Source organism: Rattus norvegicus, chromosome 20 (assembly GCF_036323735.1).
Source record: "Rattus norvegicus strain BN/NHsdMcwi chromosome 20, GRCr8, whole genome shotgun sequence".
NCBI classification, from domain to species: Eukaryota; Metazoa; Chordata; class Mammalia; order Rodentia; family Muridae; genus Rattus; species Rattus norvegicus.
The window spans coordinates 49,069,188-49,091,162 of record NC_086038.1 but is presented as its reverse complement, the minus strand read 5'-3'; the positions used below and the strand labels follow the sequence as shown (position 1 = coordinate 49,091,162).

At 46.0% G+C, this 21,975-nt stretch overlaps 1 protein-coding gene across 2 annotated transcripts in view; it reads left to right on the top strand.

Annotated features, from left to right (window-relative positions):
* The window catches only part of Crybg1 (crystallin beta-gamma domain containing 1), a 196,368-nt gene that overhangs the window by 112,878 nt on the left and 61,515 nt on the right, over window positions 1-21,975 (top strand). Inside the window, exon 1 of one of the 2 annotated variants that reach the window (XM_039099292.2) lies at window positions 11,519-11,749. The exons of the other annotated variant lie outside the window; for it this stretch is intronic. Within the exon in view, the coding sequence (XP_038955220.1) occupies window positions 11,690-11,749 (60 nt within the window). The 5' untranslated portion in view covers window positions 11,519-11,689. Of the gene's footprint in view, window positions 1-11,518; window positions 11,750-21,975 lie in introns of those variants that run through there. 2 annotated transcript variants of the gene reach the window in all.

The following is a 21,975-nucleotide window of genomic DNA, read 5'->3' as shown; positions in this document are numbered from 1 at the left end:
TATATGATATAAACAGGATTACCAGGTAAAGTTCTCTGTGTGGCTTCCGTCCCTCAGTGCAGTGTCTCCAATAGGCTTAGAGTTTTCAAAACCTATGTTAATGAAGGGTTCTTAAATGCTTCCCTTCTGGCCCACCACCCACTAGGGGAAGTGGAAAGGAAAGGTTAATAGGGCAAAGGGGGATGTGGGCCTGTTTAGAAATCGTTCTTTGGGGCGATTCCAATCTTTGTTGTCAGGGTTCGGTTCACATAAATTAGCCTCAGTGGCTTGAGCCAATCACAAGCACCATTCGCCAATCAGCAAAGGCAGTTTGACCTGTAAGAAACTGTGAGGCGCTGCCAATCAGCCGGAGTCCACAGAAGCATCCAGAAGCCACCAGAATCATCGCGAGAAGTTCTTTGGTGCATTTCTGTCTACGAAGTCACGACAAACGATGATCAGCAGTGAAGACGTCAAGGCAAACCAACACCACAGCCTCGTCCACTCTCCATTGGGTAATACTTATACCCTTTCCAAACATCACGTGTTCTCTCAAGCAGCCATGCTAGCAAAACACCATGGGCCCCTATTCCAGGCAGCTTCCAGAAAAACACCACCTGTCTGTCCTTAGCAAAACTTCCTCCCATGTGTTTGCCTCAGCAAAACTTCCTCTCATAAGACAGTGTTCCAGGAACACATCACGTGATACAACTGAGTCTCCAAAGAAACCAGAAATTTCCACTTTGTTTCCACATTGTGGCTCGTGTCAGCACTCCACCCTCCACTGGCAAGAGAGTCATCTTGTATTTATCCATCAGTTGAAACGTTGGGCTATTCTTGCTTTTTAATTAGTGAATAATTCTGTCATGAACATTGACCTTTAAGTTTCTGTGTAGATGCTTTCAATCCTCTTGGGTTTGCACCAGGAGTGGAATCACTGGATGTTACGGTCAGCTTGGGTTGACCATGGACCAGTTGCTTTAGAAATAGACATTTATTTCTCACACTTCTGGAGCCTAGAATTCAAGATTAAAACATCAGCATGGACAGTTTCTGGGGGAGAGTTCTTAAGAGAGAGACCCCTCAGAACCTACCTTTTTACTGGGTCTTCCCATGGCCTTTCCGGGGATGGAGGGAAATGGGTGGGGTAGGGTGGAGAGACAGAAGAGGAGATCTCGTTTCTCCTGGTACTGTCAAGGCTCTAATCCCATCATCAGAGCACAATATTCATGACCTGATTAATCCAATCTGTTTACCTCCCAAAGGCCCCACTTAACACTGTCATGCTGAAATAAGGTTCCAGTAAATCAGAGGATGGCAAGTGTATTCAGCCCAGATGACTGAGGCAAATGGCAATTGTGTTTAACGTTTGTGGTCAGTGTTTTACAACCACAGAAACAATGTGGAAAGGCCCTGTTTCGGCATATTCTCACCAGCACTCAACGTATTTTTTTCATTTTATCCATCCCAATGGGTATGGTATGGCATCATGTTACTGTGGCTTTGATTTGAGTTACACACACATACACACACACACACACACACACACATACACACACATACACACACATACACACACACACACATACACACACACACATAGAGATATATTTTTTCACTGTTTGCTATCTTCTTTGGAAAAAAGTGTCTCTTCTTTTGTGTTCTGTGGGCCACTTCTTTTATTTTCTTAGAAGCATAGATGCTTTTAATTTTGAAGACCTACTGGTTGGTTATGCTTTAGGTCCATAAGGAGCTAAAATTAGCTTCAAAGTTACAAAGATGAAATTAAACCTGTCATCTCATTGTCCCAGGCTTAGTGCTTACACGTAGATCTTCCATCTGCTCGGCGCTTGGCTTTTGCATATGAGGTCAGACAGGAGCGGTCTGCATTTTTGCTAGAAACACGATCCGTTTTCTCAGTGGCAAAGCGCCAAGGAAGGTAAATTATGGGACCAGTCGTCAGGAGGGAGGCTCGGTATGAGCAGCTCAGGAGGTCCAGGCTGATCGTCCTGAGTAAGGGCAGTATGGCAGGTGAGGGTGATACCCATGCCCACTGGGCAAGCTTAGGATGGCTCGCCCCAGTCTGGAGTTAGCTGGAGTATTTGGCTGCTACTGTCGAGTGCAAGTTGAATTTATTAGGACTCTCACCAACTAAACCCTGAAGAGAACCATTCGAAAACCTGGCCAGCCACAGGACGGTGTCCTGTGAAGTCAGATGGAACTCTGGCAGTGCCCTAGACGATCTCTGTGTGTCTATAGACCCCATGCTGATCGACTACGATGGAATTCTCATCCTGAGAGAGGATGGAGGCAGGGCCTAGCTCCCTCCTGCTCCTGTATGTTCTTCTGCAGATCTGGCCTCATCCTCCCCTCTGTCTTTTGTGTATATATCCACTGGTTCTATTTAGAGGGACCATTGGGCTTTCTTTTGGCACCAGACATAGGGGTCCTGGAAGGAGATCAAATAGAAGGGAGGAAGAGAGGCTCAGACCTTCTTTCTTCTAGATCCTTTCCTGCAGGGCATTGCAGGCTGCCTGTGTCCCTCGGTCCCCACCAGCATCCTCTTGGCACAGTTCTCTGTGGGTCCCTGTCTCAGCAGCAACTCCCTCCTTGCCCTTCAGGGCTGTCCTGTTCTTGAGGACACTGCTCTTAGGGTCTCTGTGCCCACCGCTGCCCCGTTATCAGATCTCCACTTCTGTCATTTTCTCCCTTGCAGGGCCTCTCTAATGCTCTCACTCCCCACTCAGGCATTTATGGACTCTGCTAAGCAAGCCAGACTTGAAGATTTTCACTGTAGAACAAGGCTGTGAATGAACACACACATTCCGTAACTTTCTGAAACGCTCACTGTGTATTTGAGACACCCGTTGCGAGACAGCACTATGAGGCTCTGAGAACCAGGGTTGAAGGAAGACGGTGACGTCCCTGGTCTCAGGACAGGATGCTCCAGTGGGAAACAAAAGTAAAGATACACACATTTTAATGTGGTGAGCTAGAGACAGGTAACTAGATGAAAACATACCAGAGAAAGGGGATAGTGAGGACTGTGAGGAAATATCATTCTAACTAGGTGGTGGGGTCACAGGAGGCTTCTCTAAGGCAACAGGTTAAAAAAAAATGTGGTAATCTGGGTAAGGCACCCAGAAAAATAGTGTGTGTGTAGAATAGTCTTGAAGGGACTCAGACTGAAGCAAGGACTAGTTAGTGCTAAGATAGTCTCCAAGAAATTGTAGGACAATGGGTGAAGGGGCTGTGGCAGCCATGTTGGCCGCTTCCCAGAACCGTCCGCGTCACGAGGGAGAAAGAATTGCTCAAGAGCACCTCGCCTTTCCTCATCCTGCATGGCTTCCTAAGAGTCCTCCAGCCCCAGGAAACTGAACGCTTAAGGATGACTGACTCAGTTCTGCAGCGTGGAAATGTACCATCAAGAAAACCCAGGGATAGCGGAGGCCCCCATGAAGCTGACATTACGTCATCGGAGAGGAGATAGAAAGAGAAGCAGGAAAGCTAAGCAAGGAGGTCCTGACAAAAGGGAGGAGACGAAAGGGACCCAAAGAAGTGGTGGTTTCCGAGGAGCCGGTGGGGAAAGCCGCTGGCGGTAGAGCGGACTGGCGGGCCAGCCTCGGGGTTTATTGACAGCCTTTAGACAGGTCCCTTGTCTTCTCATCTACGTGCATCTTGTCTGCAAGACGCCTTGCTTTCCTAGTGCTGTGATAAAACTCTATGACCAAGACATCTCAGGGTAGGAAGGGCTGAGTTGGGGCTTCCATCACCAACACAGGGAGGCTGGACAGCAGGCAGGCATAGCACCTGGAGCCTGTCACTGAGACCCAAGAGCCTACATCTCCAACCACAAACAGGAAGCAGAGAGAGCCTAGGGGAGTACTTCCTCTAGCAAGGCCACACCTCCTTAACGGGCTGTGGTGTTTGAATGAGAATGGCCCCCATAGGCTTGCATAAGTGTATGCTTCCTCCATAGTGGAAGAGCTGCCAGGGAAAGATTCCCCATCCCTTCCCTCTCCCTCCCACTCTCCCTTTCCCTGCTCCTCCCCCTCTCTCTCCCTCCTCTTCCCTCCACCCCTCCCCCCCCTCTGCCTGTGGGTAGGACACAAAGACCTCAGCTTCTCCAGCACCATGCCTTCCTGCCTGCCTCCAGACACCCTGCCATGTTGATACTGGACCAACCCTATGAAACTAGAAGCAAGCCCCCAAGTAAATGCTTTCTTTTATAAGAGTTGTCTTGGTCATGGTGTCTCTTCGCAGCAACAGAACACGACGAGACCCACTACCAGTGGGTGCCAAACAGTGCCAGGAATTCAAATGTCCTACACTATGGGTGACATCTTCAAACCATCCTAAAAACTAAAACAACACCTTTTTAAATTCAGTGAATTTAGCTCTAGGAAATGCTTACTCAAAATTCATGAGCCATAGTTGACTTAACACTCATGGTTACAGTGTATAAAAGCAGGATATAAATATATAAAATATATATTGCCTGCTGTCCCCTGAGACTCCCAGGCATCCAAGGGCACCTGTCCTGTAACATGTAACATGTTACGTGTGATGTGTAAAACAAGTAGTGTTCCGTACGCTGAGTCCTCCTCCGCCTCTCACGGCTCCCTGTGGTCCTCCCTGAGACCATCCGTTCTCACCTCTTCCTCCATCCTTCCTTGTACCACAAGTCATCCCAGGCTTGGAAACAGGTTCCTTCTTGGTTTTTCCAAAGCATCGCATAAATATATGATTACATAAGCCATAAGCACAGTAGAGTTTTGCGGGGGGGGGGGGGGGCTTGGCACAGCAGGGGACCCACTGAGAACTGTACTGCTGACTGCTGCTGAGGAAACGGCTTCAGTCATCCCACACACTAGAAATTGCTCACTGGCATTTTTCCCTTCACTATTTCTAAAGCCCGCTTTCCAATGTCCAAATCTATATGCTTTTGCCTTCCTGAAGATCTCCAGTTCTTATTCAGACAAAACCTATTTAAAAATATATCCTGGGGGTTGGGGATTTAGCTCAGTGGTAGAGCGCTTGCCTAGGAAGCGCAAGGCCCTGGGTTCGGTCCCCAGCTCCGAAAAAAAGATTATATATATATATATATATATATATATATATATATATATATATATATATATATATATATATATATATCCTAAGAAATCTCTTCATCTCATCTTGGTTATCTAGCTCCTAAAATGTGCCTGACATTTGAAGCTGTTTTCTTCTTCGTAGCATAGTCAGATTCTAAGTATGAGCCCTTCAAGTGAAAGAGAAAGGTTTATGAATGATTCTGAGTGTGCCAGTCCATACTCAGCCCAGACTCCTATAAAGATGAAAACTACTGCTGTTTTACATAAGAATTTCCTTTTTGATAGTAAAGAAAACACCTGGGGTGTTCCTGAGTGGGGAAAGACTGGGTGTTTATTGTCAACAAGAAAGCAAGAAGCTGGGAGAAAGAACTGCCAACTTCAGGAAAGACAGTGAGAAAGCTGGGTGTGGTCATGCATGCTGCTAACCCCTGCGCTGAGGACAGGATGAAGGAGAGTCAGTAGTTCAAGGACGAGATCAACTACATAGTTTGAAGCTAGCCTGGGCTACATGAAATCCTATAAGGGGCTGGAGAGGTAGGTCAGCAGGTAACAGCACTTGCTGCCCTTGAGAGGACCCAGAACCCACATAGTATGAAGCAACCCGTAACTACAATTTCAGGGGTATCTCATTCCCCTTCTGCTCTCTTTGGGCACCAGGTATGTACAAGATGCACAGAGACAAAATACACGTGAAATAAAGTAATAAAAACGTAAAGACAATGCAACAACAAAAATAGAAAAGATAAGGCCAAAAAGGACCTTTCTTACCTCTCTATTGTTTGCCTGTTTGCTTTGAGACAATATCTGATTGTAGCCCAGACTGACCTTGAACTCTTGGCCTCTTGCCCCTACTTCCCAAGTGCTGGGATTATAACTGTGTCAGCATGCCTGAGTATTTTTTTAAAAAAATTTTATGACTCTGTGTGTGTGTGTGTGTGTGTGTGTGTGTGTGTGAGAGAGAGAGAGAGAGAGAGAGAGAGAGAGAGAGAGAGCGCCAGGGTTCTCTAGAATAACAACTAATAGAGCAAACGTTAATACATATTAAGGGGATTAGATTGACTCACAGGCTGTGGTCCAGCTAATCCAACAATATCTAATGATATACAGAAGGTCTAAGAATCCAGTAATTGTTTAGCCCACAAGGCTGGGTCCTTCAGCTGGTCTTCAGTAGACACTGGAATCCTGAAGAAGTAGGCTCAATGCCAGTGAAGGAATGGACTTGCCAGCAAGCTAGAGCTCTAGGAAGCTAGAGGACAGAGCCGAAGAGGGAAGCTTCCTCCTTCCCTGTCCTTATATAGATTTCCAGAAGAAGGTGTGACCCAGATTAAAGATGAACCTTCTTGTCCTAAAGTAGCTCCAGATCGAAGGTGTGTCTCAGCCAGGCTGTGGTGGTGCACACCTTTAATGTCCGTGAGTTTCAGGCCAGCTTGGTCTACAGAGTGAGTTCCAAGACAACCAGGGCTACACAGAGAAACCCTGTTTTGGAGAGAAAAAAAAATGTGTATACCTCAAAGATCCAGATTAGGAGTGGATCTTCCCATTTCAAGTTAAGCAAAAACCACTCACTGGTACACCCAGCCGTTTGGGGGTTTTAGTTTATTCCAGATAGGCTCAAGATGACAACCAAGAACAGCTATCACGGTGTGTTTACCTGAGTTTATGTGCACCATGTGCACACAAGAGCCTTGGAACTGGAGTTACAGACAGCTGTGAGGCATTCCGTGTGCATGCTGGGAATGGAACATTACTCCTCTGAAGAGTAATGTGTATCTTATCCTCTGAGCCACCTGTCCAGCTCCCTCTTTTTCTTCCTTTTTCCTTCCTTCCTTCCTTCCTTCCTTCTCCCCTTCCTTCCTTCTTTTCTTTCTTTCTTTCCTTTTTTTATATTGGATGCAAGGAAAGTCTCTTTATGTAATACAGATTGAAGACTGACCGGAAACTTTTTTTTAAATCTATTTATTTGTTTTTATATGAATGGCTGTTTGGCCTGCACGTGTGCCTGTGTACTGTATGTGTCTGGTACCTGAGAGGCCAGAAGAGGCTGTTGGATGCCCTAGCACTAGAATCACAGAGGATTGTGAGCTGCCACGTGGTTGCTGGGAATAGAATCCTGTGGAGGGGCAGTAATGCTCACTACTGAGGCACCGTTCCACCCTAGAAACTCTTTTTTTTTTAAGTTACTTTTATTTAAATAAAAATGTTAATATCTCTTTGTGTGTATATGATGCATTCATGTGTCAGAGGACAAATGTAGAGGTCAGAGGACAATTTGTGGGATCAGATTTTTTTTTCCCCCTCTACCATGTAGTTCCCAGGGACCCATGTCACCCAGGTCATCAAGACTGGCACCAAGGCCCTTACCCGCTAGTCATTTTGCTGGTCCTGGCCTGGGACACACACACACACACACACACACACCCCTCTCTCCTAAGACAAGCAAACATTCAACCTTTCCACCTGCATGGAGATCCAAACACTTTTCATCTCGTTCACAATCAAATGTGCTTTTCTTCCGTCAGTGCCTGTGTACTGATCATTGTGTACCTTCCAGACAGCCCCATGGGATCCTTGTGAAACAGCCACCAACATGCTCTGAGCGCGCCTCTCTGAACAGACGTGGGGCACGCTTTCACTTGGAGGGTCAATCACCCCTCTGTGTGTATGTCACTAAGCTGTTCACATGTAAGTTTGTACCTTCATAGTCCTGAACCCCTGCCCTGGTAGCTTCTCTTCCTCATTTCCCCAAATTTCATAGTGGATTTTCTTGTCATTCCTTAGGTGCCTGCATTATGAGCCTGGTAGATTAAAGTCACTCGCATGCATGAGCCAATCCTTATAATTAAAAAAATCCTATTTGATGCAGGACTGGGGAGAGGGTTCAGTGGATCAAAGTGCTTGTTGCAGACCAGGGTTCCAGCCACAGATCCCACATTAGGCTTTCCACTGCTGTGATATACCAGAAGCAGCTTGGGGAGGAAAGGGTTTATCTTGCTTACACTTCTGTATCACTGTACACCCATCGTCAAAGGAAGTCAAGGCAGGAGCTGATGCAGAGGCCACAGAGGGGTGCTGCTTACTGGCTTGCTCCCCATGGCTTGCCCAGCCTGCTTTCTGATAGAACCCAAGACCACCTGCCCAGGGCTGGGCCCTCCCCCATTAACGTCTAATTAAGAAAACCTTACAACTTTGCCTACAGCTGGATGTATAGAGTCATTTTCTCAACTGAGGCTCCCTCCTCTCAGATGTCTCTACCCTAGGCCAAGTTGACATAAAATTAGCACACCACGTAAAGGTGCCATTTATAGACAGTCTTGCGTCTTTCTTACCAAATTGTTATCATGGTGACTGATTTGGGGTTTGGAGTCAATGCAAATGTATTGCCTTGAGAGGGAAACTTCCGTGGGTTATGGATGCTTTCCCTTGGAGATAGTAACTGTCCCCTAAGTTTGACATAAATCATGCTGCCCCTGACCCACTCCTAGAACTTGTCAATGCCCTCCAGGTCTTGTACCTCTCCTTTGAGTTCCCCTGGGTTCATCTTTCCATTCCGACATCTTCCTTCTCACTGAACACCCTTCCCTTCCCTCTGCCCCCATAACTGCTGGTCACTCCAGGCTCCATTAAACATCTGAACTGTGGGGCCCGCAGAGGCTGCAATGTTCAACCTCTTCCTGAGTTGTTTGTATCATTGCCACTTCTGCTCAGAAACCTGTGGAGGGCCCTGCCTCACAGGACTCTACACCTTGATTTCTTCACTTGCTTCTGAGGGCTCTTCTTTCCGAGTAAGACTCAGTTCATTATTCACCGTGCCAGTGCGCTCTGCCAGCCTTTGCCATGCTGTGTAACTCTGGCTTGGCCATTGTGCCTGCATTCCCTTGGCCAGCTTCCTTCAGGCCCTGCCCTCTCCAGGAGTGCCTTCCCTCCACCCAGGTCTTGTTAAACCTATGCTTCAAGGCTCACCCATTGCCGATCTCCTTCCCTTTGAACTCCTCAAGCGTCACAAATGTCTCTGTACCTACTGGAGCACTTAATTACACACCCGCTTGCACATCAGCGGTTGGTTTTATGGATAAATCGGTATGCTTCTAGAAGCAAAAGTAAGCTATCTAGTCTACCCCTCACAGAGTGAGTCCACGGTAGCAGGATGCAGACGTTAGTGGTCCACTCAGACTTGCCTCAAACTCGCTATGTAGCCAAGGATGATCTTGATCCAATCCTCCTGCCTCTTCCTCCCAAATGCTGGGATTATGTGTGCAGAACTGGGATAGAACCCAGAATTTCATGCATGCTAGGCAAGCACTTAGTTAACTAAGTCACATTCCCATGTGTGATGTCACATATTCTTATAGTTTCTAAAACCTTCTTAACATAAGTGGTTGTACAGGCTGGAGAAAGAGCTCAGTGGCTAAGATGCTTTCCCGGAGGATCTGAGTTTTATTCCTAGCTCCCACATCAGGCAGCTCACAACCACTTGTAACTGGAGCTGCCTCTATGGGACCTTCACACGCACACACACACACACACACACACACACACACACACACACATACACCACACACACACATACACACACATACACAACACACTCACACATACACACACATACACACACATACACCACACACACACATACACAACACACTCACACATACACACACATACACACACATATACACACACATACACACACATACACCACACACACATATACACACACATACACACACATACACCACACACACATATACACATACACATACACCACACACACATACACACACATATCTGTAATATATACATATTTAACATTGTTACAGAATGATTTGTTGAGACTCATAAAGCTATAATAGTTCTTTATAAAGGGAGAAAGAGAAGGTTTGTTTTTGTTTTTTAAATTAGCTTTAAATCCACTTAACAAAGCATACATTCTCTACATGGGCCGTCCCTAAATGGTAACTATTGCTACGTTCCTGTCATATATACCTCTAAACAGCAGTGTTTCCTTGCGGTTTTCCCACATATCCGTGTCTTTCTCCACACCATGTGCCTCCACTTGTTCCTTGTTTTTTACCCCAAACTGTGACTGACAGGGCTGGCAGCCAATAAGTGACTGCCGCTCTCCTTTGACTCAGTGAATGGCAAACTGTAGCGTGGGTCAGCCTTGAGTTTATACTAAGTAATCCTGGGGTGGTTCTGTTGCTGTCGTTGTTTGGTTGTTTGGTTGGTAGGTGGTTTTTTGTGTTTTGAGATAGTATCTTTCATAGCCCAGGCTAGACTCCTACTTGCTCTGCCGAGGAGATTGGCCTCGTATTCCTGATCGTCTAGTTTCTACCTCCTAAATGCTGGGGATTACAACCATGTACCCCAGTGTCAAGTTTGTCCTAAGTAATTGTGCTGGCAAATAAGTCAGCCACAAAAAGGCAAGCAAAACCAGAGCTGTGAGACTTAGCCAGAATGTAGGATGGCGGTTTTGAGGGCCGGAGGGCAGAGAGCGGGAACTCGTTGTTTAGTACAGATATCGTTTTTTAGTTTTGAATGGTGAAAATGACCTAGAGGTATTTTGCAAAGCCATACCTAGGTATAACAACAGTAAAATTATAGTTTTAATATAAAATCATGTGCTTCAGAATCACTTAGATGGTAAAGTGTGTGTTTTGTGCTTTTTACTATGGAAGAAGGCAAAACTTTGGAAAATGAGTACCTTCTTACCCGCCCACACCATCAGCAGCGTGTGCACGGCGCCTACTTGAACGGGCGGGTGTTCCTTGGTTCTCGATGGAATAAGGCAGCTGTTTTTCCTGACCCGTATCACCCACCACAAGGACAAGCATGAGGAGGGCTGCTCCAGCCACCATGCTTGCTAAAGCAGTGGAACCAAAGAGTTTCACCAAATACTAAACGTGTTTAGACCGAATGGGGGGGGGGGAGAGCCCTACACGCATTAGACTCCAAAACAAACAACCCTGCATGTGGGTGCAGTTATAAAACATGATTTATAATTACTGGATTAGATTGACTGTTGACTATAGGTGTCAGCGACTTGAGTCCTAATGAGAGAGGTGTAATTTTTACCCTTTCTATGATGATATGACACCCCCTCATGCATTTTCAATAATATTACATGAGATGTGATTTATGGAATATAATTTATACTTTAGTGAAAACCAAAAACGCAAGTAAATGAAACTGGAGTTAGAACAACATAAAATTAAAAACCCAGCATCAAAGATAGCTCCCCAGAGCTAAGCTATGCCTTCAACTCTGATATTTCTCATTCGTCCACAGTTTTTGTTGTTTTTTTTTTATTTTTTATAGAGTTTAATATATGCAGGACACTTCCCCCCAAACTCCCTGCTTACTGCTCCTTCTGTTGTCTTTTCAGCAAGTTTGGTTTAAAGTCACACCCCAGAACGGGGCGCACCTCTTTAACCCTTTCAACTCTTGAGTGAAACACACCCTTATTAACTGAGCTTTTCACACGGACGAGCCTGCAGTGTCTGGGTTTCAGCTCTGGCTGTGGAGAGTGAGCTGCCCGAGTTGAACAGGGCAGACGGGAAAGTGGACAGGCTGGGCTGTGGTGAGAAGCCGGATAGAAGGAATGCAGGCCGAGCTGCATGCTGCTGCCCCTAGTCTTTTGGTGTATCCATAGGAAGTGGAGAAGAGGCTACAGCATGGTAAGACACGACCATGGTTCTTGTTATCTCTCTACTGCCTTAGACCTTGTTTCTAACTGATACAGGAGCAACACTAAAGGCATTGGTTAACTTCACAAAGTATTTATCTTCTAGATCTGGCAAGTTCTTTGCTCTTAAACATTTCAAGCAGTTGTGAATATAAGGAAGACGGCGGGAACCACATACCACAGAGACTTTGCCTCTAAGAGGGGAAGAAACCTCTGAGATGTGGTCTGCACTGTCTGCTAGTTCTCAGGCGTTTTTATGTCAGCAGCTAATCAGGATCACCAGCTGCTCTGGTTAATTACATCTGGGTTCCCTACATCAGCCGTTCTCGTGTTGATTTATAATCCTGCTCTTTGCTTGTACTGCAATGACTTAGTTAAACCTTTTCCCCCGGCTTCTGTCCCTCCCCTCTTTCAAATTTCAAAGACAAAGTGGTATGGCCTCTTTGGGGCAGGGGTCAGGGAGAGGGAGAGAGTGGCTTTAGTGGGGGAGAAATGGTTTGAGGGCCAGGATTGATTTTCATCCTCTCGGTGATAGAAGTTAGAACAGTATTCTGCGTTCCTCCCAGGTGTAGGCTGTCTTTCAAAGGTGTCTCCGGTGGGCGTTGGCTGCCTGCTGCTCTCGCCGCCTGCCCAGGAAGGAGTCATTATGTATTGCACATACTTTCCCCAAACGAGATTTATTGGGACACAGAAATGCTATGGGAACAACTTGTCTTCTTACAGCCAAGGGTTTGGATGAAAAAAGGAGCAATCTGGTAACTGTTTAAGAAAAGGGAGACTTATATAAGACCTGTTAAACCCACGGGTTCAGTCACCGAGGCAGAAACATTAAAACCAAGTTCCTGGTGGGCTTTACGGTGAGGTGGGCTTTTAGCGCCTCTGTTTTCTCTGTTAGAACTGTAGCACCTAACACTTGCCTGTCCTTTGGTATTTTAGAAAACAGACAGCTGGACTTTAGGGTTGAGTTCTTAATCTTTCCTTTTTAAAAACATTTTTATAGTGTGTGTGTGTGTGTGTGTGTGTGTGTGTGTGTGTGTGTGTGTATGCACACATGTGAGGTCAGCATGTAATTTGCAGGAGTCAGTTTTCTTCTCTACCCTGTGGGTGTCGGGGATCGAACTCAGGTTGTTAGGCTTGGTAGCAAGCATTTGTACCAGCCGAGCCATCCCATCGGCCCTCTTTATCTTTTCTCAGACATCTTAACAGAACTCCCCCCCCACCAAAAAAAAAAAAAAAAAAAGAAAGAAAAAGAAAAAGAAGGAAAGAAATAAACCCACTTTTCAAAATGATTTGCTAATTATAAAAACAAAAAAACAAATCAACCATGATGTGAGTCTAATAACATCACAGACACAATTCACCGAAAGCGTTTGAGGTTTGGTAACTGAAGTGTCGGATGTTTTGGTCACTCGATCTATTAGTGTCCAATACGTCACGCTGTGCCACACAGCTCGGTCTGTGAACGCTGCTCAGTGTGAGCTTGGGCTGGACTAGGGAGGTAAACCAGCCAGGCCGAGCATTCCTAAAGCTGTTTCTGCCTCAAAGGTCTGTGCTACTAAAGATACATCCACGGTGTTAGCACCCCCCCCTACAGGTCCCAGGAGCACATGGCTAGGGAGGACGGCATTCGCATCTTCATCGGAGATGTTGAAATGGGCAGAGCCTTCTGCCCATGTCTCTAGGCACAATAAGGAATGGCACTGTGCAGGGGAGCCTGGGCGTCCAGGCTTGTCTGCCTCAAGCCTGTACAGGAGCGGGCTTTGCAGAACAGGCAATCCGGACTCGCAAGCTGAGGCAGAGAGGAGGCATCTAAGCTCATGCTGCCTGCCAGAAATGTGGTGATGAAACATCCTCCTCTCAAACTCAAAGGAGCAGTCTCCTCACTCCCAGAGCAGCCCCTGCAGCTGCCTGCCTCATCCCACCCAGGCCAAGGCGGCCTCATGGAGGAAATTAATAACAATAATAATAATAACAACAACAACACCTATGTGTTCTATAGGAGGGGAAGCAAAGCTATCTTCCTGCCAGAGGAAAGGAAGTCAGGGGAGAGTCAGCAGATCCAGGGACCCCAAAAAAGATAATACATGGTGTATGAAAATACTTACAAGGATAGCTTTACTACGTCTGATCAATTTAAATGCTGTATCTGAAGAGTTCAAACCAGCTTCGTGGTTCCTGTGAGGCTCTCTGACCTCCATTGAGCTGCCTAATTTCATCCTCTGCCTCCTCCTTCCCTGCTAGCACGTGTGTGTGTGTGTTAGTGTGTGTGTGTGTGTGTGTGTGTGTGTGTGTGTGTGTATGAGGGAGAGAGAGATGAGAGACAGACAGACAGAGACAGAGAGATAGACAGACAGATACACACAGAGAGACAGACACAGAGACAGAGAGACAGAGAGAGAGGGAAGAGAGAGAGACAGAGACAGAGAGAGAGACAGAGAGAGACAGACAGAGAGAGACAGACAGACACACAGAGAGAAGCAGAGACAGACAGACACACACAGAGACAGAGAAAGACACAGATACAGAGAGACAGAGACAGAGACACACAGAGACAGAGACACACACACAGAGAGAGAGAGAGAGAGAGAGAGAGAGAGAGAGAGGATGAACAAGAGATGGGAGGAGAGTAGCAGAGCCATCTATCTTTTTAAACACACCTGTGGCGGCGGTCTTGGGCAAATGGCTTTTTGAAATGACTTGCCAATTTCAAAACATATCCGACATGCAGGTTCAGGGGCATCATGATTATGACCTTTAAAAGTGTTTGGCACTTAGTGAAATTCTCGATCTTTTGGTTAGCCGCCATATTAGTGCATAATCATAAGCACCTAAGACATACTAAGCTGATTGATCTACTCACAGCCTGTGAGCCCGGCTAGGCCGGCTTGAGCAGGTTCCCTCGGGTGTGAAAGGAGAATGGAGCCTGTGCCCCTCAAAGGGCCATTAAGAAGTCCCGGGCACGCGGCCGGTTCTTAAGCAGGGTTTCTGAAATCACAAAAGAGGAAAATTAAAACGCCAATTAGTACGGGGCACGAGTTCATTGACTTTTGAAACCAAAGACAAGAATGTTCCTGGTTATTGCGAAATACAGCTTGCATCAGAAAAGTGTATAAAATTTAAATACGGAGTATAATGGGTCATCATAAAGCGGGCTCGGGTGTAATTAGAGACAGCCACTTCCTCGGGGTTCCTGCTGGTTTCTGGCCAGCATCCCCTTCATCGTCAAGGGCAGGACCAGAGTGAGGGGAGCAAGGCAGGTGACAAGGAACAATGAAAACCACAGACAAACAATTGAAAACAAACCCAGAAAGCCGACAACAGCAAACTCCCGGTAATCAAGATACAAACTACATACTGTGAAATTTAAAATGAGAAGAAATGTGCATGATAATGTAACAAAGTTTTAAATCAGGGCAAGGATCCATATCTTCTTAAGTATTTACTTATTTTAAATTGTTTTGTGTGTAAGGGTTTTGCCGGCATGTCTGTCTGGGCCCTGATGCACACAGCGTCCCCTAAGAGCAGCTGGTGATCTAATTACTGAACCAGCCAGTCAGCTCCAACATCTATTATCCCAACTGTTACGACAGTCATTTCTTTACTTCTTCATATGATTATCTACCTATAAGCATAGCCCAAGACAGCACAATAGTTTTTGTGTTCCTGAATTCCATATAAATAGAATTATATACCAGAGTCTCGCCTATAAAAGGAGTTACATAGGGAGCGAGCTCCAAACCAGCCTGGGCTACAGTGTTAGCCCCTGCCACAAAACAACAAAAACACGGAACAAAGCCCAAACCACTGTATTTATGAAGCCCATCCAAGGCTGGTGGACAGCGAAGGTGTTCCTTCTGTTGCTATGGAGTTCTCTATCTTATGAAGGCTTCACTGTTCATCTGGCTAGGAAGGGGCCCTGGCCTGGTTTTACTTAGGAATCTTGAGAAGTGCTAGTGCTGTGAGCGTTCTTGTGCCTGGATCTGGAACAGCATTCACAGACTTCTCAAGGTGACTGTCCTCTTAGCAAGGTCTCCAGGCCACTGGGGTTTCCTGAGGTAATTTGGGAACCTCGCCAATGTCAAAATATTTTTGTAATCATGCTAAATAGTATTTGCCCCTTTCACCCCTCTGCCCTTCCGAGTGTAGAGTGGGGATCCAACCAGAGGCAGCGTAATATTAATGGTGTCTTGTTCTGATGGCCAAAGGTGTGCCTTGTATATTGTATATTGTTGAACAATGACTTCTTCTTCTTCTTCTTCTTCTTCTTCTTCTTCTTCTTCTTCTTCTTCTTCTTCTTCTTCTTCTTCTTCTTCTTCTTCTTCTTCTCCTTCTCCTTCTCCTTCTCCTTCTCCTTCTCCTTCTCCTTCTTCCTCCTCCTCCTCTTCCTCTTCCTCTTCCTCTTCCTCCTCCCCCTCTTTCTCCTCCTCCTCTTCTCCTCTTCCTCTTCCTCCTCCCCCTCTTTCTCCTCCTCCTCTTCCCCTCTTCCTCCCCTTCTTCCTCCTCTTCCCCTTCCTCCTCCTCCTCCTCCTCCTCCCATCCTCTTCCTCCTCTTGCTGTGAACTCACCATGTAGACCAAGTTTGTCTTGAACTTGCCTGTGCCTCCTTAGTGCTGGGTCATACTCCACTACACCTGGCTTTAAGTCTTAACTTCTGACCTAACCACTGGTAGGTATAACCCACATAAACAGGGTTCTCATGGTCCTGAACATCTAAGAATGTCAAGGAATTCTAAAATTAAAAGTTTGAGGACTTCTGTCCTAGAGAGCAGAATTGTTCCATCAGGAGAAACAAGGGAGCGTTTCTCAGGTAGGGACAGCAGTTTTCACTGCGGCCAGCAGTGTGTGGGGGTTCTGTCTTTACTGCTCTCCAGGATTGAGGATTGTGCTGTTTGATTTTTATATCTTGTGTTTTGCCTCTTCATCCCCTCCCCCGTCACTAATTAGAAATGTTTCCCCTGAAAATAACTCAAGATCTGTATACAGATAAGCTTCAGACCTTTCTGCATCCTGCAACCCATTGGGAGTAAATGAAACACCATCAAGGGGCACAGTGGGCATGGCAGGCATGCAAGGCATGCTGGGTACGACAGGTGTGATGGACATGGTGGGCACAGTGGCCATGGCAGACAGGCACGGTGGAAACAACGGAACTTGGTACATTGATTAATATTCATACAGAAATGTATTTAATAACACGAGCCCAGCGACGTACAAGTGTAACAGGTGCATATGAAATGGTCTTAGATAATTTGCTGAAGATGAGAGGGGTAAAGTAGCAGTAGTGGGGGTTTTAGAACCCTTCTCTTTTTACCTTATTAGTGGTGCTGACTTGCAAATGTTAGTGTGTATTTCTTCCACAGTTGTGTCTTTCCCTCCTTGCTCGCCTGTTTGAACGGCATTGCTCTGCAACCCAGGCCGGTTTGGAACTTGCCATGTGCCCCAGGCTGCCCATGTGCTGCCGTGCCAGTGCAACAGCTTTTATTACGCCTGAGATAATTGACTCATAAAGAGTAGAGATTTATTTAGTTAGTTCCCAGTTTTGAAAGTTCCCAGTCTGTTGATTAGCTGTCACTTTTATCCATGTGACAAGGCACTGTGTCAGGGAATACATGGAAAGTAAAACCAGTCGCCTCATGGCTGGGTGGGAGAGAGAAACACCTTTTACTGATATGCACCCAGTAACCTGGAGACCTTTCCCTAGATCCAACCTTTAACCCTCCATGACCTCCCAATGGCACCAGGCTGGGGACTAAGCCTTCTAGGTACTCCAGGTCCAAACTGGAGCCATGGTCTTTCCCTTTTCCTCTCTCCTCTTTCTTCCTCAGAAACAGTGTTAGGCGTTTTACAAGTACTTCACTTGGTTCTTCAAACAACCCAGAGGACAAGTGTTTCAGGACCAGGATTTCGGGGAAATCATGAGGGAAGGGGACACCAGAGTTAGTTCCTCCCAGGCGGGCTCCATTATACAGTGCTGTCTGCTCCTTGCTAGGTTTCAGAGTAAGAGATTTCTAGAAAACATAGATGATACTGTGTTCATCTAACTCGTTAATACGTACTGGGTGTTTATTGGCTCCATGCAGATGACAGACCGGAGACCTCAAGGCTAAACAAGACTGTGTTCCTATCCTCATAGGGCTCACATTCTGTAAGGAAAGGCAGACAAACAGCAAGGAGTCCTGCTTACAAATAAAGCCATACCCTTGCATAGAGATGAGCGCTGAGGAAAAAAAATAGAGGAGGTTAGAGCCATGAAAGTGGGGTTCTGTTCCCCAGAGGTGAGATGTTGGCAGTCGCTCTGGGCTTCTTGTCTTCTAAAACTGCCATTTACACTGTTTGTGAATTTACATAATTTGCACACACAGAGATTAATCTAGGAGTAAGCTTGTGGATTTGGGTTTTGTGTGTGTGTGTGTGTGTGTGTGTGTGTGTGTGTGTGTGTGTTTTTCCTGTTCTAGCCATAGCACATTTAAGTGTTCTGCCAGGGCTATAGGTCACATTCTTCAGACACACCCAGCCTTTTATGTGGGAGCTGGGATCCAAGCTTAGTTCCTGTGCAAGCATTCTTACCTACTGAGCCACCCCTCACCCCTCAGATGCGGAATTGTTGGGAGAATAAGCAATGTCCTAGTAGTATTCCCAAGTTCTCTTCATGAAAGCACACACTTGCTTTTCTTCTCTCCTCTCCCTTCTCCTCCCCTCCCCCTTCTCCTTCCCCTCCTCTCCTCCCCTCTTCACTTCTCTTCTCTTTTTTCTGTTTCTGACCCTGGGTCTTGCTGTGTGATTGGGGCAGACGGGCACTTGAGGTCTTCATACCTCTACCTCCCAAGAGTCGGGATGCAGGTCGTGCAGGATACCCAGTCAGCGTCTTTCTGCTTCATTACCTGAGTGTGATGGCACACACTTGTAATCTCACTACCCAGGAGTCTGAGGCAGGAGGGGTGTGAGTTTTGAGCCGCCCTGGGCTACATAGTTAAGTTCCTGTCAGTTAGAACAGGGCAGAACAGAACAGAAGAGAATAGGAAAAAAGTTGCTAAAAAGTCATTAATTCTCATTAGAAATCACCGGAAACTTGGGAATTTCTCAGTTATGCTAACACATCACTGAGCACATGTTCTCGTATCTATTAATTGGAAAAGTAAACATTTTTTCCATTTTCTAGGAATAAATCTAGGAATAAATTTCACTATTTTCTGTGTTTGAATTGGCACATTTAAGTTAAGAGGTTTCAAGATTCCCTAGGTATTTCAAAAGCAGCCTGAAGCCACAGTGCTGTGGTCTAAATAGCTTGTCCATTTCTCTGTGTGGCTGCCACCTAACACACACACACACACACACACACACACACACTCACACACACCACACACATATACCATGCATGCACATACCATGCATCACACATGTGCACACACACATACACTGACACATTCACTCATATACACATACATACACACACCCACTCATACACTCACACACACACACACACCACATGCATATACCATACATGCACATACCACGCATGCACACACATACACACACATACACTCACTCACACACACATACACACACACATACACATACACCACATGCATACACCATGTATCCACATACCACGCATGCACACACACTCACTCACTCACACACACACACATACACACACATACACTCACACACACAGACACACAGTCACCACACACACATACACACACATACTCTCACACACACATACACACATACACACACACACTCTCACACACACATACACACATACACACACACTCTCACACACATACACATAGTCACTCACACACACATACACACACACACCACATGCATATACCATGCATGCACATACCACGCATCACGCATGCATACACACACATATGCACTCACTCATGCACTCACAGACACACACACATACCACATGCATATACCATGCATGCACATACCACGCATCATGCATGCATACACACACACATACACTCACTCACACACTCACACACACACACACACACACACACACACACACACACACACTATGCACACACCTTTTACTTCTGAGCCACTATAAAAAGGACTAAGCCCATCACTACTTTGTATGAGCACAGTTCTGTTTCCCAGTCTGGCAAAACTTTTTTAGAACCTCACTGGGTAGTCGTTTAGTTATGTAGTCAGGACACGCACGGGGTAAGCAATACTTCCGCAATAAATGTCAAATCCCTGTCTCCTTTAGTCACACATTGCGCACAAGGGAGGAAAATGGCCCAATTAGGGTTGCGTATCTCAACTGCAAAACAGATTTATTCAGCCTGACAGTTATCTTTGTGAGAAAAAGAAAAGACTGGGGAACTGCTTAGTTTAAAGGAGATGTTTTCGGTTATCTGCTGCTTCTAATTAGCTACGGAGAATTGAGGTCCCAGCCCAGGGAGCATGCTGACTTGTGTAACTGAGGAAAGCCGTGAAAGGTCATTAATTACAAAGTGTGGGTGAGGTTGGGAACCAGGGGCTCTTGAAGATGTTCTTTACCTGCACAACCTCTTCCGGTGTGTGTGTGTGTGTGTGTGTGTGTGTGTGTGTGTGTGTGTGTGTGTGTCTAAGTCTGCAATGCACTATTTAGCATCTCTTTTCCTTTTCTTCTTTCTCCCTCCTTACCCCCTCCTTCCTTCTCACCTTCAATTCCTTTGTCCTGTCTCTTTTGTGTTTGTATTGATATTTTGAGACTGCCCAGAACTCACAATTCCCCTGTCTCAGCCTGGAGGGCATTCTATACTATACCACCACACCCACTGCATTTTTCCTTAAAGGAAGTTCTCAGAGTTATACCTACTTCAGCTCCATGAACACTCATTGAACCTCTAGCCAGGACTAGTGAGGGTTCGGCTGCCACTAACCGGACCCTTTCCCGTGTGGGTCTGAAAGGGCAAGAAGGGGAAGAAGACATGGTCGAGGACAGATACTCAACTGAGGCCTAACTAGGAGAGAGGAGGAGAATCTGGTACCCCGTTCCAGCCCCTCCCATTGCTTCCCTGTCAGTGCCTCCCAGTGGTTGAACCTAATTAAAATTAAAGGCGTAGGGGTTCAGTGTCTGTATTCCATTAGGGTTGGGGTGAGACACACACACACAAGGGCAGAGTGGGGTGAACCAGCCGACATACCCAGAACACACTTCACACTGCTGACAGTTGAAGAGGAGCTCCACCCCCACAGTGGGCTGGCCTGCTAGCTACTCCATCCGAGCCAGTGCTGCACACACTAGGGACAAGCAAGGCACACAGGTGGGACGCATGGTGTGCAGCCAGCCCAGGGGTTTAGCGGCCTTACATCATCTCTAAGGAAGGACTGCAATCCTACCTGGGAGAGAGCATGGAGTCAACGCTCAGAAAAGCTGAGTGTGTTTAGGAAAAGTAGTCTCTTTGGACCATGGTTCACCTTTTTTAAGGCAAAGAGAAGCTTTATGGCATAAAGTGCACGATCAGTCATTATTTGTGAAATTAATGAGAAAAAATATTTTATAGTTCAAAACTTCTTCTTTCGACGGACCAAGCGTCAGTGGCTTAGCCAGGTGCGGTTGCCCATGCCTGTAATCCCAGCACTTCCGACGCTGGGGTAGGAGGATTGTCAAAGATTTTGAGGCCAGCCTGGACTATTTAGTGAGTTCCAAGCCAGCTAAGCTAGGGTGAGACTCTGTCCCAGGAACAAAAGTGTTAATGGTTTAAGTAATGAGATTTCACTCTGGCTCTGTAAAAAATGTAAGGCTCTAAGTCGTGTGAGATAACAAACACCTTTAATTCCAACACTTGGGATATGAAGACAGAAGGACCAGAAGTATAGGGCTAGCCTGGGCTCCGTATCAAAAAAAAAAAAAATGAAGGCCAAACAACCAAGTAAACAAATGAGCTGGGAAAAAAAAAATTCCTTCCTGAAACCGGAAACCTGTTTTTTATTTGCCATTATTAAGTTTTTAGTCAGTGTTTAAAACAACGGGCTTCATCTCAACATTTTAAGATATGATGGGTTTGCTGGGGATTTAGCTCAGTGGTAGAGCGCTTACCTAGGAAGTGCAAGGCCCTGGGTTCGGTCCCCAGCTCCGGAAAAATAAAAAAATAAAAAAAAAAAAGATATGATGGGTTTAACATCATACGGCTCGTAATCTCCATTGCCCTCACCTGTACCCCGTGACTTTCATTGTCATCGAATCTGGATCCCACATTGGAGAGGAGA